General features: G+C 48.7%; 1 protein-coding gene across 3 annotated transcripts; it reads right to left on the reverse strand.

The window, feature by feature from the left end:
- Positions 1–1,628: 1,628 nt before the first annotated feature.
- PTPN6 (protein tyrosine phosphatase non-receptor type 6) lies at positions 1,629–15,191 on the reverse strand. 3 transcript variants are annotated; one of them, XM_058843749.1, is made up of 16 exons: positions 15,093–15,182; positions 14,611–14,740; positions 10,005–10,127; positions 9,502–9,696; positions 7,209–7,428; positions 6,327–6,443; positions 6,038–6,154; positions 5,536–5,632; positions 5,061–5,140; positions 4,814–4,963; positions 4,583–4,714; positions 4,154–4,308; positions 3,795–3,862; positions 3,266–3,417; positions 2,458–2,555; positions 1,629–2,350 (listed from the first exon to the last, which is right to left on the reverse strand). In XM_058843749.1, the coding sequence occupies exons 2-16, from the start codon at positions 14,718–14,720 to the stop codon at positions 2,242–2,244; spliced, it is 1,923 nt and encodes a 640-aa protein (XP_058699732.1). In that variant the 5' UTR covers positions 14,721–14,740; positions 15,093–15,182; the 3' UTR covers positions 1,629–2,241. The 3 variants fall into 3 exon arrangements, with proteins under 3 accessions (XP_058699732.1, XP_058699744.1, XP_058699753.1); XM_058843761.1 differs by lacking the exon at positions 14,611–14,740 and having other exon boundaries at positions 15,093–15,191; XM_058843770.1 differs by lacking the exons at positions 14,611–14,740; positions 15,093–15,182 and adding an exon at positions 10,384–11,617.
- Positions 15,192–15,970: the final 779 nt, after the last annotated feature.

Consider the following 15,970-nt stretch of genomic DNA (forward strand, 5'->3'; position numbering starts at 1 on the left):
AAGTCCATACACTTTCAGCAAGGTTGCAGAAGGAGATCTCTCCTCAGCCAAGCCAACCCTCAGCCTCACTGGCCAGACTTCTGACACATTGTAATTGCCTGCTCCTGTGCTGTTGAAAGGAGGCCTTTAAAAAGTGAGCAGCTTTTATGTACCCCACTACCTCTAAAGCAGATTCCCGGGTGACCTTATTGACTACTACCCTGAAGTCTGCTCTCCCCAGGTCCAGGGAAGTAGCTTTACTTACAGTTTTTCTCCTATCACCAGAATTTTAAACTCAGCTATTTCATGATCATGATTGTCAAGACAGTCACACACAAGACCATGTCTATTTACAACCAACCATCTCTTGTTACAAACAGCTCTAACTTGGGCTCTCTGGGGAAGAAGAGAGGCCTTTAGGGACGTCTTCCTATGCTGAAGCACAGCATATGATGTTTAAAGGAACAGATATAATCTATGCATTCCTGGTTTAAAGTTTACTGGCAATCAGAGCCATAACTAATGCCCATAGCTTGCAACATCAAGGAAGCACAAATTCTTTGATCCAGCTTTGAAAATGCATTCTCAAATAATCATCACAAGGTATTTGTGTGTAACAGATCTTATGTAAAGAAGAGTAGACTGCTTTTGATAGTCTGTATTTCTTGATAGGCAATCAGGAAAGTTCTTCCTCAGTCTAAGTTTTTTGTAGACCAGACATTATGGACACATTAAGCTCAGGCATTTGAACACAAATGAGGTTCTCAGGAACCTTGTTCCACAAGATGTCTTCATTTTCAAGCTTCAGGTAGAGTTTAAGCTAACCCTTGGTATGCCTTGCTTTAGGCTGTGGCAGCTTTTTAACAAGGAAGACAATTGGATCCTGTCCTTTGAAGCTACCCAGGGGTCTAAGGCAAAGGTAGGTGTTTCCTTAGACTAGGACTTCAGCCCCTTCCCCATTGTTTAAAAGAGGATATTTGGCATCATGAAACACATGTCACTCCACCCATTTTTACTTCTGCTCCTTATTTCCCCCACTGCCTCTTTCCTGTTTCTTCCTCTAGTGGCAATGGGATTGCAAAGCCAGCTGGGAAATGCACATACAGGCCTATGGGCTCACAGGCTAAGGGAAACTAAAGTCCAGCACAAGGAAAGAGGGTCTGCTCACCAAGTGTCCTTTGTCTTCCAAACACTTCCAAACAACTTTCTTGCCATATCAAATGACAGCAGTGTCCGTCCTCCAATGCATTGTGAATAAATGGTGGTGGGAAGGGGGCTCTGGAGGCCTTTGGACCAGGCTGCTGCTGGAAGTGGCACTGCCACTAGCACGAGGTCAGAGCAGCTGTGGCTTTTTCTGTTCACATATTGAAAACCTGCAAGTAAAATTTAGGTGCAAGAGCTGTGTCAGAGTTTGTCACACCTGACTTCCTGTGCTCAGACTTCCCTAATGACCACCAACACTTGAGCCTCACAGCAAGGAACTGCCATAATTGGTCACAGCCTCTATTCAGAAGCCTGAAGGCAACATAAAATAAGAAAAACTTAAGCTGGAGCTATCCTTGTAAGTCTTTGCAGGTCTGCAAATGAAATCAGGAGTACAGCTAATACTCCAGAGAAATTAGAGAAAAAAAACTTTTGGGACCTGGTAGTCAAACAAATACAAGTTTATTTACAAACAAAGAAGAAAATATGGCCATCACATCAAATTGTATATTTACAGCATCCAGATGAAGGATGAGATAGCAAAAGGATATGAGGGGCAGAAGGTTGGTATTAAGGAAAGAGGAAGTCTGTTGAATTGCAGAGGAGCTGAGCTGAAACAGGTCAAAACCTCCATACTGAGGCTGAGGCTTCAGGAAACACAAACCAGCTAAACTCTTTAACTCACGGCAGTGGGCAGAGATGTAGCTCCTGGGATGACCTTCCTTAGCTCTTCCCTGAGAATTCCACTGAAGCTGGCCCACCAAAGGTGAGTTTGGGGGCCGGTGCTCAGGGAGCAAGGAAAGGAGGGGCGTGACCTTTTCCTGCTAATGGACGATGAGGGGGCAGCAAGAGACTTTGCCTGCACAGGCAAGGGACCACAGCGTTGGTCAGCTGAGCTGGAAAGCGTTCTGGTTCACGGCACTGAAAGCTGGCGTGGAAGAGAAGGGGAAGGCTTCGTTCCAGTCCAAGAGCAAGGAATGTGATACAGGCCAGCTGGGATGTGAGCTCCAGTCCTGCAGCCCAGGTTCAAACCCCTATGGGGCTACCTGCAGTGTATGATTATTTTTTCTTTAGTGAGCCTTTCAGCTTCTTCTCCGAGGAGCGTTGTTTCCGCACCTTCTCCTCCTTTTTCCCCAAGTTCTCATACACTGTTGACTCCTCTTTCTGCCTGTAAGACCAGGGAAAAAGTGAGGAAGAGGAAAAAGCCAGCCAAGCCAGCAGGCAGACTTGCCAGAGGCAGGCAGAGCTGGGCCTCTGCTTTAGGTGAGCTCTTACTTGGAGGGTTTTCGTGAAACCTTGGGGTGTGCATTCCTCACTGCAGGGGGGTAGGTGATGTTCCCATACTCACACTCATTTGGCTTGCCTTTCTGAGACTGCAGGAGAGAAAAAACAGGCTTAGAAGAGTGTGGTCTGAGAGATGCATTTGAGGCACTGTGGAAAAGTTCTGGCTGTTAAACCCCATTCTGCCAGAATCTCAGTGGAAGCTGGTGGATTGCTGAAATGCCTGGGCTCAGCACACTGCCAGAGGTGAGCAGCAGCTGCAAATGCAGCCTTGGATAGGAGGTAACAGTGGGGCAACAAATCTCTGGAGGCACTAGAACACCTAAAAGTGCCAAATTTCAGCTAAAGAATATTAAAACAGCAGGAGTTACAGTATGCTGCCAGAGGCTACAAGGAGAGAGAAAAGACACCACTTATCAAATAGCAGGAAAAGATCTTGCAGCTGCAAAACTGGGATGTGAAAGACAAAGAGGAAAGAAGAGGCAGGGAAAGTCTTTGATAAGACTACATTTGTAACAAAACAGCACTTGGTGATGTTATTCAGAACATAGTTGATGTAATTGCATTAAAATTTAACTGCTGTCAAGCAGTTCAGAAGGGATTGGTACTTGAGCTGCTAATGAACTTGTCCCCTGAATTTAAAAGTCTCAAAGAGAGGAATAGGGACACAGATCTTACTGCACCATTGTAGTCTGTGTAAGTTTGAGTGTTAGCTTAAAGCTTGTGAAACAAGCTCTTGGGCTCAGAGCCAGCACCATGCAGGGCTTAGACTCACAGGGCAGTAGAGCCCCTTCTCTCTCACCTGGATAACTTCCAGCTTTTTCTTGGTTGCTTCTATGAACTGGCAGATGGCCATGTAGATGAACTTGTACTGGGCCTCCGTCTGCACCATCCCAGATCGCTGGGCCCTCACCATCTGGATGGTCTTCTGGATGTCAATGTCGCAGTCCAGCCCTAGCAAGGAGCACCAGAAAAGCTTATGGACATGTTCACTGCCCCCTCTCCCAGTTCTCTACCAAAAGCAGCCACAGTGGAGGACAGTCAAGAAGTTTCCACCTCTTTCCATACTCTATTCTTGTATGGACGTCCTATCTCTCCCCCTACTCAGTATCTTTCAAGTCTGGCCTTGGAGGAAGAGCCAAAGCTCAGGGAAGGCTGACACCATAAGGAGTGGATATGGTACAGAAATCCAGCAGAACAACTTTCTTAGGGTCATGGCAGGATCTTCTCCCACTGATACCTGATAGTTTTCATCCCTTTGCAGCTGATCTTAAAGGCAAAGCCCTACTGGGTAGTCCAGTTCATTTTGAGATCCTTTGGGGTCCTCTTACCCTTGGTGGAGATTGTTTCCACTATCATATCAATGACGATGATAGTCCCAGTGCGGCCAATCCCAGCACTGCAAGGAGAAGACAAGCGGTGGTCAGAGCAAGACAGCTCCTGAAACAAAATGCAGCTGCTTCTGGGGAAGTATGTGGCTCATAGCAGCTGTTCAGCAATGCCACAAAAGTCACGGGTTCAACAGTAGGGAGTTTGGTGTGGGGGCGGAAGAGGAAAAAGCGAACATTGGCACTGGCATATGCTTCACTCACAAGTCCTGGGATACAGCTGGAAGCAGCAGGACAGACTTTCCATATCTCACCCTAGATAAGGGATGCAGGGTGCTTCAAACTCCAGCCTCTGCACTAACCTGCAGTGTACCACAATAGGCCCTGCGTTGGGGATGCTCTCTTGCTTCTGGTTTATCTGGTCGAGGAAGCTGAGGACTCCTCCCGGCTCACTGGGTACACCATGGTCAGGCCAGCTCAGGTACTGGTAGTGCCAGATCTCACGCACAGCCTTGCCCTGAGAAAAGCAAAACCACCCCCCTGGTAAAACTGCAACCCGGCCCTCTCCCTGGCCTCTCTTCCAGGGAGAGGCAGGTCTGAAGCCAGAGTGTCTCCTGCACACTTCTTTGTGATTCCACCAGTGTGATTCCAGCCCAAACCAGGTGGGAACAGCAGCCCCAAGAATGATAAAACAGCAGCATCATCACAGCACCCAACAGTTCCCAGGTTTAGGTGTATGGTGGCTGTTAGACCCAGGGGTTGGATGGCAGCCCTTGGTCAGACACACTCACATTATCCTTCGGGCACACGCAGAGATGCCGGAGTTTGTACTCCAGTGCATCGTGCTCCCCAGTGTTCTGCACAAGGTAGGGACCGTACTCCTTCGTGCTGCCCAGCTCTGGCCAGTACGGCACACATTTGTTCTGTGTGGGCAGAGAGGTCAGGGTGAGGATGATCAGAAGGTAGGAGAGAGAAAAAGCAGAGTGATGGTTGAAAGGGAAAAGAGACACCTCCAGACTCACCCGGCCTTTTTCTACCTCCCGCGTTGTCATCACAATAATGCGCGTGTTCTCCTGCCACACCATTTGCCACAAGTCATTGACTGTGGCATCCAGGCAGCCCTGGCTGGCGATGTAGGTCTTGGTGCACTCATCTGGGCTGATCAGGGTGTTCTGAGTGTGGACAGAGGAGGGTCAGGAGGGCTACAGGAGCAGGCAGGCCTTCCCCTGCTTTGTGTTTGGGCACACAGCCATCTTTCAAGAATCTCACCTTGACATAGTTGGCATTGATGTAGTCAGATCCAGGTATATTTGGGTCCCTTCCCTGGAGGATGACTCTGGAGTGATCAACTGGGGGTGAAGAGAAAGAATGAACAGTGCAATGAGATACTCCATGCACAGCCACACGGAGCTCACTCACTGCCCCATCCCACCTTGGTCATCATTCCCAGTGCATGCCTTGTATCCTTAGCTCTCCCTCTCTGGGTTCAGACCAATCTCTCTCTGTCCTCCCATCTCTCTGCCTCTGTGATGGACCACAGAAGCTAAATGGGTCCAGTGCAACCCTCCCTCCTTCCTTCAAGGACAGGAAAAAGCTGTGACTTCCCTCATCAGCTCTTAAATCCTCAGTGTAACACCTTGTAACCTGCTCTGGAGGATGGAGTGGGCTGAGGCAGGGATGGCTTGGACAGCTCTTCATTACCTGTGTCTATTTGTTTCTTTTATAGTGGAGAAGCAAGACTCACAAGGCAGTATGTTCTTGTATCGGTTCTTGCTCTTATTTTCAGGTCTCTGGCCCTCATGACGGTCAAACAGGTGCTTAGCTTCCTGTTTTTGCAGGCTCTGAGAGCAGAAGAAAGAACAGCCATGGCAAGGTCACAATGTATGACAGGGGAGGTGGGCACTAGGAGGCCCAGTGGTGGCTCTGATGACACGTGGGCATGCTGCGGGGGAGCAGAGAAGTGAAAACTAAACCTAGACTTGAGAAGTCCGAGGTCTGTGCCCTCACTGTCTTGGTGACTCACTCTCCCAACCATAAAAAAGCACATTTCTACCTCACTGGTCTTAGTTAAAGGTGAGACTCACTTCCCAGGGGAACTGGTTCCAAATACAGATTTCTTTCAGAAATAAATTGACAAGACACACAAGAACTTTGTGTACAGTACAGGAAGAAATCAAGGGTGGAGAATGAGATGGTGCATGCAAAATTCCCAAAAAGCCAAATAATGTCCCCCTGCAGTTTCTTACATCAAATTCCTCCCAAAATCCAGCCTTGGATGTCTCCTCAGAGAGACCTGTCTTCTTGTTCAGTTCCTGCACTCTGTTCTCAATGTCAGCAGCATTCACCCTTGTAGCATAGTAGGGCTGGGGATGGGAAAACACAATAGGTGAGAGTGAGACAGAATGAGAGATGCTGCTGGAGAGCAAAGTGTCCTCTGTGCACCATGGGGAAAAAGAAGCAAAGGGACACAAAGCAGAAACAAACAGCAAATCAGTCCCTCCAAAGGACCTCTAAAAACCAGGAAACTGGACTTACCTGCTTCAGGTACACAAAGGAACCAGACATCTCCTCAATTCCAATCTTCTTGAAGTGCTCCACCAAATCTGTCAAGCTGTCAAACATTTCAGCACCTCCAACTGTGTAGCGTCCATTCTAAACAGAGGAAGAATGTGTAATGTCTCATTCATAACAGAATCATGGAATAGTTTGGGTTGGAAAGTATCATAAAGGGCAGCTAATTCCAAACTCCCTGCCATGGGCATGGACAGATTCCACTAGACTGGGTTGCACAAAGCCTCCTCCAGCCTCGTCTCAAACACTTCAAAGAATGGGGCATCCACAGTTTCTCTGGGAAACCTGTGCCAGTGCCTCACCACTCTCACAATAAAGTATTTTTTTCCTAATATCCCATCTATACCTATCCTCTTTCAGTTTCAAAGCATTCCCCCTTGCTCTATCACTCCATGCCCTTGTAAATAGTCCCTCTCCAGCTTTTTCAGGAGCCTCCTTTAGGTGCTGGAAGGTGCTGTACCATCTCCCCAGGGCTTTCTCCAGGCTGCACAGCCCCCACTCTCTCCACCTATCCCATAGACAAAGCTGATGACACTCAAGAAAAAGGCAATGCTGGGGTGCAGATCCATAGGCACCACCCTGCACCATCTAGAAAAGCATTTCCTCTGGCAGGGAAGTCAGAGTTTGCTGTGAGCATGTGGAGTTCATGGCACAGTGGTCTCAGGGTAAGTGCTCTCAGTGATCAAAGCCCTGAGAAGGTGTATTGCCCTCCAATCTCATTTAAAGGTCAGGTGCATTCTCTCCTTGGAATCTTCTCATCCCACATGAAAGAAATAGGAGATATTGTGACAGCCATTTTGGTAACATCCATCAGACCACTGCCTCTCCTGCCCTCCCTCTGCTCACCTCACACATGATCTTGATGTGTGTGACTTTGAGACGGGTCCCAGAGGCACCGGTTGCCCCAGCTGGAGCATCAGACCCAGGTTTAGGCTGGTCAGTGAGGACAGACAAGACAAAGTCCCCGGGTTTGCTGAGGCTCTCCCGCACCAAGAAGGTCCAAGGAGTAGCTTTGGCCTGGAGCAGTGACTCAGCTGCAGGGCCTGACAGATGCCCATGGTACCACCTAAGAATAGACAAGAGAGGGTCAAAAAAGAGTTGGAGATGCAGAAAGTGGATGCCCTTGAGCTGATGAGTGAAGAACAGCAATACTGGGGAAGGATGAGGGAGGAAGAAAGGAAGGGGGAGACAGAAGAAGGAATAAGAGAGGGAAGGAGGAGCAGGATCTTGGGAAAGGCAGATGAAATCAAAGATGGCCAGAAGAGGAAAGTGCAAGGGATGAGGTGGAGACAGAAGGGATCTAGGGAGCAGAAGACTGGTACCAGAGGACACAGTGGGAAAACACCAAGTGTAATCCATTGTGTGACACACGCATAGGCACAGGTAAACCTGTGCCTGGCACAGGTAAAACTGCCTGGAATACCAGTTGGGAGAAGGCAGTCTGTGTGTTTCAGCACCTCACAGTATTATTTGGATTGTTGCTTTACTGCTGCAGGGGGCTCTCCAAACTCAAACACCAGGGAAACAAAAATAAGCCCCCACTGAGTTAGAAACTCTCCCACCCTATTTAGCAGCACCCAGATGGTTGTGTTGAGATCAGATCCATTAAAGAACCATTCCAGCAACTCCTCTTTCTGAAACTCAGTCATCTCTTCACTCAAAGGATAATTCCCATTCTCTGGGCACAGCACACTGCAGCAATCACCCTGGCCACAGGAGTGAGCACCAAGAGCTGATCCATGTGCACATTCCTGTCCTCAATGCAAACACTCAGCATCTCCTCCTAGCAGAAGGTCAGAATCATCCCCATTTGACCAAGGTGTTCCTGCCTTGCCATGGGGATGTGGGAACAAATTTACTTCCCAAGGAGCAGGTAACAGGGAGGGCCTGGTATGGTACTGGTGAACTTCACATTGTTAGGGGGATATTTGTTCCTAAGAACTGAGGTGGAGTTCAGGAGGCCATAGCCCAGTCACAGAGGCAGCTGGGGCATTCATTCATTCTCCCCTGCATCTGGTCAGAGCAAGGGGCTGCTCCACAGACAGCAAGAGGTTCACACCGTTATTGGCACCAGCAAGCAACTTTTGTTGACCCTCACTTCACGCACTGCAGGAAGCAGCTGGTGACTCTCAGTGCACGATTGTCATTGATTTCTGAACCTCTTCTCAGAGAATTGTTCAGCCACCATGACTGAAGATGCCACCTTGGGATTGGTTGGGCCCTCCTGCTCATCAAAGAGGTCTCCCAGCCTCTCCTCCACATGTAGGATGGGGTTAATGGGTCCCATTCCTCCCTCCCCCAGCAAAGCCCAGCTTTTCAAAGCCACGTGACGGAAAATCACTTGGGGAGAGTGAGAAGAGCTTTCGTAAGAGCCTGAAGGGGGAGGGGGTAAGTTTCCAACCGCAGAAGGAAGAGAGGAAACTGCAGGGCCACGATGCAATGGCCTTGACTGGAGAGGACAGCCAGCAACAGACCTGCCCCCTCTGCAGCCTGACCCCAGAGCAAGCTGGGGTGTACCCTGATGTTTCGGCTCAGGGCATCTCTGCTCCCTGCCTCCAGGTGCCCAAGGAGGACCTGTGCAGAAAGGACTTCTCCACCCCAGAGCGGGGCATGACACCTCCCCCGAGCTGCATCAAAGGGCCTGAAAGCAAAACACAAGGGCAAAACCACCTGATTTGATTTAGGAACTTGGTGTCAGAGACACACGCAAAGTGGGGACAGGAAGGAGACTAAGCAGGCCAGGAATAGCAGGGGAACATGGTCCTGCTCTCAGCTACGTGAGTCACCCAGGCCTAGAATAACCAAGGAGGTCTGGGGCAAGACTGAGGGCTTCCACACAACATGTCTCTCCACAGACCACTGCAGACCCACAGCGGACACCACAACCTTTGCTTTCAGAAACAGCATATAAATAGCAAAGGCTACCGGAAACCAGAAGTGAAAATAGAGCCCTATTAGGTATGCTGTGATGGATCAAGGTATGCACAGCTATTTCTGGGGATGCTGCCCCCATGGACACATAGGAAGTTAAGAAAGGAGGCACTTTCTGCAGGATTTGCTCTGGGGATGCAGGTAAGACAGAAAGGAGGCCATGAAACATCTCATCACAGACACAGCAGCTGCCTCGCTGTCCCTGTACCTCTCTGTTGTGGGGTCAGAACAGTTGAGCGGGTATCGCAAGTCGATGATGGTTCCATCTTTGTCCTGCAGCGAGCCCTGTTGCTGTGTGTAGTATTCCACCAGTTCTGACAAGGTGGCAAACTTCTCCCCTCCATACAGGTCATAGAAATCCCCAGTATTCTGGATGCGGATGTGGGTTACCTGATCACCAACCCTGGGGAATAAAGCACAGGGCAGTCCAATGAGGCGGCTGGAAAAGGGGCAGAAAAGTGTCCTGCACTACCTCCCACCATGGAACCAGAGCAAACCGTGCCCATGAATGGAAATGACTGGAAAGAGAAGCTCCTTGGGCAACTTGAGGGAGGCTCTAGAATATGCTGGGAAGCTGAGATTGTTTTACAGCTTGAAAAGAACTCAAAGGAATAGAGACAGGATGAAGAAGATGCCACAGGACATGTGAGGATATAGGCAATCTGTGTATGTAACACTGCAAAGACAGAAGCTGGGCTTCAAGTTACTTACCGGACTGAAAGAGAAAAATCCCCCTGATTCCTCCGACTGGGTCTGGCCAGGAAGCTCCCATGGACACCTCGTCCCTTCAGTAAGGCTTCAGCTTCCAGCCCACTCAGGTCACGGTGAAACCACCTAGCAGAGAAAATAAAAGCAAGACCAAGTGAATAAAATAGGTCAGGCACTACTGTGGAGATTTGTAGAGTGAAGAATGGTCCCTGATTGGCATCCCTAATAAAAGCCAGCAGCAGCATCCCTTCCTGCCTGATGCCTCCCCCAGTCTATGGATGGTTCCCATCAGAGAGGAGGCTTCCAGGGCCATCCCTGCCCTGATCCACCCTACTTCCCTGGTCCCATTCCTTACACACACAGACCTCTCAGACCCTCTTACCTCACCATTGTGGAGGGAGAAAGAAGAGGCGGCCAAGTGGCTGCCACCAAAGCAACCCAAAAAACTCAGAAGAAAAATCAGTTTGCGCTGGAAAGGAAAGGGAAGTCGGAGGTCTGTGCCGGGGCACCCAACACCAAACTGCTCCTGTGCCTCTTGGGAGCTGGCCATGTATCTCTCCTGGAGTCTACTCTCAGTCCATTCAGACCTTCTCTGTCCACATTTTCCTTGATCTCTGGCCTGCTGTGCACTGCTGCTGGGCACAGGCAGGCGCGAGCCCGTACACAGCGGGGGACGCGCGGCTCCGGGAACAGGAAGCGCTCTGAGCCATCCACTCCGCAGCCCCAAGCTGCTTTGCATACACTTCTGCTTCTCCTTTTGTGTCTTTCCTCCCCATAGCCCCTATTATTTTTGGGTCCCTGTTGTTAGCACACCAGGGCTGACTCTTTGCATACATCTTGGGTTCTGGCTGTGTTCACAAAACTCAGATCTGCACGTCCTCTGTTCCCCTTTTTCTCCGAAAGGCCAATGAGCAACATAAATGGTCCCAAATGTCCTACATGCTCTGTACAGGCACAAGGGGGAATCCGTCTGAACCCAGAGCTGCAGACTTCAAGGTCCAGGCTAGTGCTCTGAGCACAGCAGTGCCAGCCTGCCATGGGATGGGACTCACACAGGCATTGGTAGCTCAGAAGGGATGGGGAGGTTGGAAGAGGGTGGTGAAGCTGCCCAGGAAGACAGGCAGAGACCAGGACAAACAGCTACTACCTACAGAGAGCCCTGAGGGAGCAGTGTCGAGGACTTTCAAAATCCCAGCACCCCATACTGAGGCCAAAGCTGACAATCTGGACAGCCAGGTACAAAAAGAAGGAAAACCATTCCAGTTACCTAGCTGCTTCCAACTGTGGCCCATGACTGCCCTGTCCACAACACTGGCTTCCAGGTCTGCAGGTCTGGTTAAAGAATGGGAGCTAAGCAGTGGCCTAAGAGTGCAATCCAGCTGGCAAAGGAGCCTGACTTTTCCCTGAGGCCATCTCAGCTACCCTGTGTGGTGTGGGCAGCAGCAAGAGCCTTGATCATTTCAAGCAGCAGCAGCTGCAGACTTCCCCACACACCACCGGACTGGGAAATCCTGCAAAAAGATGAACAGGCTGCTAGCTAGACCTAGACAAAAACTCGTGGCCAAGACAGAAACCAGCAACAAAGGGAAGTACAGGAAAGACGAGTGGGAAGCTAAACTTCATTGCTAGAAAGGCAACCCAGGCACCTACAACAGCTTCCTTAGAAATGCTTCTGGTTTCATGTACATGGTGAGCTGGGGTGCAGTCAGCTGCAGGCAGCCAGAGGTACTGACTTAGAACTGATATTAAAAACTAAGGAGATTTCAAATGCATAGAACCAACTTAAGGGAACAACTGCACAAAGTTGTAGAAGTTGCACCTGAAAGACCTAAATCAATCTAGCAGGAACAAGAAACAAGTGTTGTTTACAGCTAAGGGAGAAAAGGCAGGAACTTCCAGGGAGAAGTCCCAAGAAATAATTCATGATATCAAAAGAATATTAGAGTATGCTGAGTCAGTATGAAGCCAAAGCAGATAAAACCCAAAGCTTAGGCACCCCTGTGCCCTACACTGACTGAAGAAAATCTGTCTGAGATCCAACTGAACATTAGTTGGACACAAGGGAACAGGGAAAGAACAAGGTAGTCAAGAGCCCAGACCAGAATAAGAAGGGGTGAGAGAGCACTTATCGCATGTAACTAAGTATCCTCCAGAAGGACAAGCCAGAGGGTGCAGTGTAATATCTTGACAGTATTTTTGTGGACACAAATCCCGTATCACATAATTTACAGGATGAGTTTATGCTTCTGCTTGGTTTCATTTTAAGAAAGGAGTGGATGCATGCAGCTGCCCTGATGTCTTTGATCTGGGCCATCTAATTAAAAACTACCAGTAAGGGATGGAAATGTCACCCTAGAGAAGCCATCAGTTGGTATCTTTGAGGTTGCTCTCCCAAATGGCTGCAGCATGGAACAGCTGAGCCACTAAATATAATAAGACTATAATTGAGCCACTAAAACACTTTTTTTTAGTATAATTAAGAGGTCAAGAGATTTCAGCAAAGAGACTACTCTTACACTGTTTGGCTTTACAGGTGTTAGAACCTCATCTTGTAAATCCCTCATGGAACCAGGCCACAGCTAGTGCAGTAACAAATTTACAGCACAAGATAAAAGAAATAGCTAATTAAAAGACACACACATCTGGATTGCTGCAAGAAAAAAAAAGGCCCTGAGAAACTGGAAAGGATCCAGCATAATGCCACTAATGCAATGAAGAGCCTGAAGCATAGTAGAGAGCAAGCTGGGTTTTTATTCAGCTTTAAGAAAAGATGCTTAAGGAGGGATTTAACATTTGTCTGCGACTACCTAAAAGGGGCTGTGGGGTTTTAGAGACAAATGAGTCAGGTACTTTTTTGTGGGACACAATAAAAGGACAAGAGGCAACAGGCATCACTTGCAGCAAGGGAAATTCTGATTAGGTATCAGGAAAAACTGCACACATGCTCGCTCCCCCGCAAAGGAAGTTCAGCACTTGCCACTTAGGTCCCCAGAACAGCTAAAGAATCTCCACCATGGCAGGTGCCAGGACTCACCCGAACAAGGCCCTGAGCCACCTGAGCTGGTTTTGGGGTGAGCACTGCTGTGAGCAGGGGGTGAGACAAGCCAATCCTGAGGTCAAAATGGTTGTCAAAGGAAGAGCAGAAAGAAAGATTATGTATAGAGTTTCTTTTGCTCTTGTACTTCCTAAGCCTCCATTATCAGGTACTTGTAGTCAACTGTCAAACGCATAACAAATTTTGAATCCTTTGGCAAAGAGTTTCTTTGCTCAGTTACAGAAACACTCCCTCCTTTGACTCACTTATAACCTGCTCCCTGCCTCTTTTTTAACACCTGGTTGTTGTAAAGAAAAGAAAGTCATGGGGTGATTCCTGTTTCTTCTCCCCTGCTCTAAGCTGCTTGTGGTAAAGGACCTGAAACATCCATGTCCATCCTCAACTCTTTGCCAGGCTGAAGACTCCAGCCCTACTAAGGGGTTCTTTTTGGACAGAACTATTCTACACCTCTGCTGTCCCTCTACGATATTTCCAATTCTGGCATCTTGATCTGGAGATAATAGTGAAGGTGGGCACAGAACCGTGGTGTTCAAAATGCTGGTGAGTCATGGACAGCAATGACTTCTGATGTTCACCACAATCAAGCATTCAGCTAACAATTGCATGGACTTCTATAATCAAAGTCTCACTCCAGAAAGGTTACAATTAGTTCACAGTCATTGTTTTGTATGCAATTATTTTATTATTTTTCTGTATGAACACTGTTTTACATAAGCCTTTTCATCTGCTGTTCTACTGCCCACTCATTCACTGCCACTAGGTCTTTCCGAAATTATTCACAAGTCAACTCCCACCTTATTATCCTGAATAACTTTCTACCATCATCCAATTTGCTCACCTCACCAAGCTGTATTCCCAGGTCACTTGGCAATACTCAACAGTGTGTACTTCAGATTAAGCCCCAGTGATCTGACCACTCATGACTCCCCTTTGCTGTAAAAATGAGATGTTAATTCCCACCTTCCATTTACTATTCTCTAATAATTCTTTACTCAAGAAAACCCATTTGTTTGTTTTTTGGTTTAAATGTCGTGATTTCAGCCTTATTTAAAGACTTTGATGGGAAAATCTTGTCAAATTCTTTAAATCCAAGCAAACTGTACTGGCCAGACTTGCCTTATCCACAAGCTTGCTAATTCCCTCAAAACCTTCCAGTTTTACAGGACCATATTTGCCTCTACAAAAGCAGGTGCCAGCACTTTCTTCAATACCACATTCATTGCTTTCCCCATTATACTGTGTACCCTCTTGCTCAGATAATGACTTTATCATTCCATGCTTCCCTCACGTTTGAGGGGAGCTAATTTGGAGCCCTTTCTGAGAATGAGCATTGCATTTGTTACTTCTAAATCAAAGCCCTGAGATGATTTCAGACAGGAGGTTTTGCTGTTCTCTACAGAACTCCGTTGTAGTTCAGACATCAGTGCAGAGCAAAGGCTGCCCGGGAATGGGCAGATGGACCATCTTCCTGTGACTTGCCAAAGCCACATGCTCTCCACTAGGCCATGGGGCTCCAGGACAGTGCTGGACCACTGTGGTTGCCCAAATTCTTACCAGAGAGTAATGCCAGTGCGAATCCCATTTCCTGACACTCTGCCACGGCAGTCTCCAGAGCAGGGTGGGTGTTTGGACTGACTGTGGGGATTGTATGTCCCACTCTTCATTCCTTAAAGGGCTAGAAAGACTGCAGCAAATAAAGGAATAACCAGGATTTAAAAGTCCAGGCAGCTGACATCTCCCTCGGCAAAACCCTTCAGAGATGCTGCAGCTGCAGGGTGGCAGCGAAACTGCAGCAGACTGGACATCACAAATGCTGCTTGCTCGTTAACAAAGTGAGAAGGAGCAACAGCAGCAATATAAAGCACAGAAAGCTCCAGTCTTCTGGCTACCCTTACCAGAGGGCAGGCCCTCTGGCTATCTGTAATAGGCAGCTCCTATTGGAAAGTGGGCTTTTTTCCTTTCTGTGCCTGATTCCTACTGCTGATACTTTTACAACTCTTTGTTTTCTCGCCCTATCTAGCATTCACAGCACTCACCCACGGGATGGCATCAGGGTCTTGTCTCTCAGATCCCCACTGATGGAGGACTGACAGGAGCTGGTGGAGGAAGTACCACAGCCCTCAACCAAGGGGGGTCCTACTAAAGAAAATAAAGCAATATTGGAATTACCAAGAAAGGCTCTTGAGACGGATTTGGGAGAGAGATCAAAGACCCTGACAGAGGAGAGGTGGCCTGGCACCCTCCCGGCAGGGCTGGATGCTCATGGCGGTGCTGGAGCAGCAGCTGGCAGTGCTGGCGGCTGCAGCACCTTCCGTGACTCACCTGAGCCTGATCCGCACAGGCAAAGCCCCGAACTCCGCCTGCTCCCAGGCGGACTAAGAAGAAGGTAGCTCCAGGTCAGGCAAACTTCAGGCCTCAAGCTGAGGGCTTAATTTTCACCATTTGCAAAGCACTTCCTGGACTGTAGTTAATGAATAATCAGAGGGGTGGGGGAAGGCCAAGGCCAAGCTCGGAGAGGTAGATGGAGACGGAAGGGACCGACTGCTCTTCCTGCTTCCCATCCACTGAGCTCACGCCCTCGCTGGCTGCATTCCTGCCCGGTTTGTAACTCAGAGCACAGAAGGCAGAACCCGACACAGCTTCCTCACACCTGGCTTGCAGCTCCCTGCTCTCCCAGGCTCCTTCACTCGCAGCCTTTTCCCCCCCACCCCGCCGCCAAAGACCTCAATTCTTCCACGGGCAACAGCGGCAAACGGCAGGAGGCTGCAAGCAGGCATACCCGATGTTCCTCTGAATCACACTGGAAAGGAAACATCGCGAAGGAGCAAGGCTGCACCACTAGGTTGATCCCTCTGCAGTCCAAAAAAACGTGAGATAAAATTTTTATGTTGTTTATGTTGTTCTAATCCAGGCT

The sequence above is a fragment of the Poecile atricapillus genome, chromosome 1, assembly GCF_030490865.1.
Source record: "Poecile atricapillus isolate bPoeAtr1 chromosome 1, bPoeAtr1.hap1, whole genome shotgun sequence".
Taxonomy (NCBI): Eukaryota; Metazoa; Chordata; class Aves; order Passeriformes; family Paridae; genus Poecile; species Poecile atricapillus.

What these genes read in the sequence shown, in the direction of transcription:
- PTPN6 (XM_058843749.1), bottom strand. Translation starts at nt 14,720, where the DNA reads ATGAAGAGTGGGACATACAATCCCCACAGTCAGTCCAAACACCCACCC. An exon ending in GCGTGTGCCCGAAGGATAAT is followed by an intron (nt 4,309 to 4,582) that starts GTGAGTGTGTCT and finishes TGCTTTTCTCAG; the next exon opens with GGCAAGGCTGTGCGTGAGAT. An exon ending in GGAAACAATCTCCACCAAGG is followed by an intron (nt 3,418 to 3,794) that starts GTAAGAGGACCC and finishes GCTCCTTGCTAG; the next exon opens with GGCTGGACTGCGACATTGAC.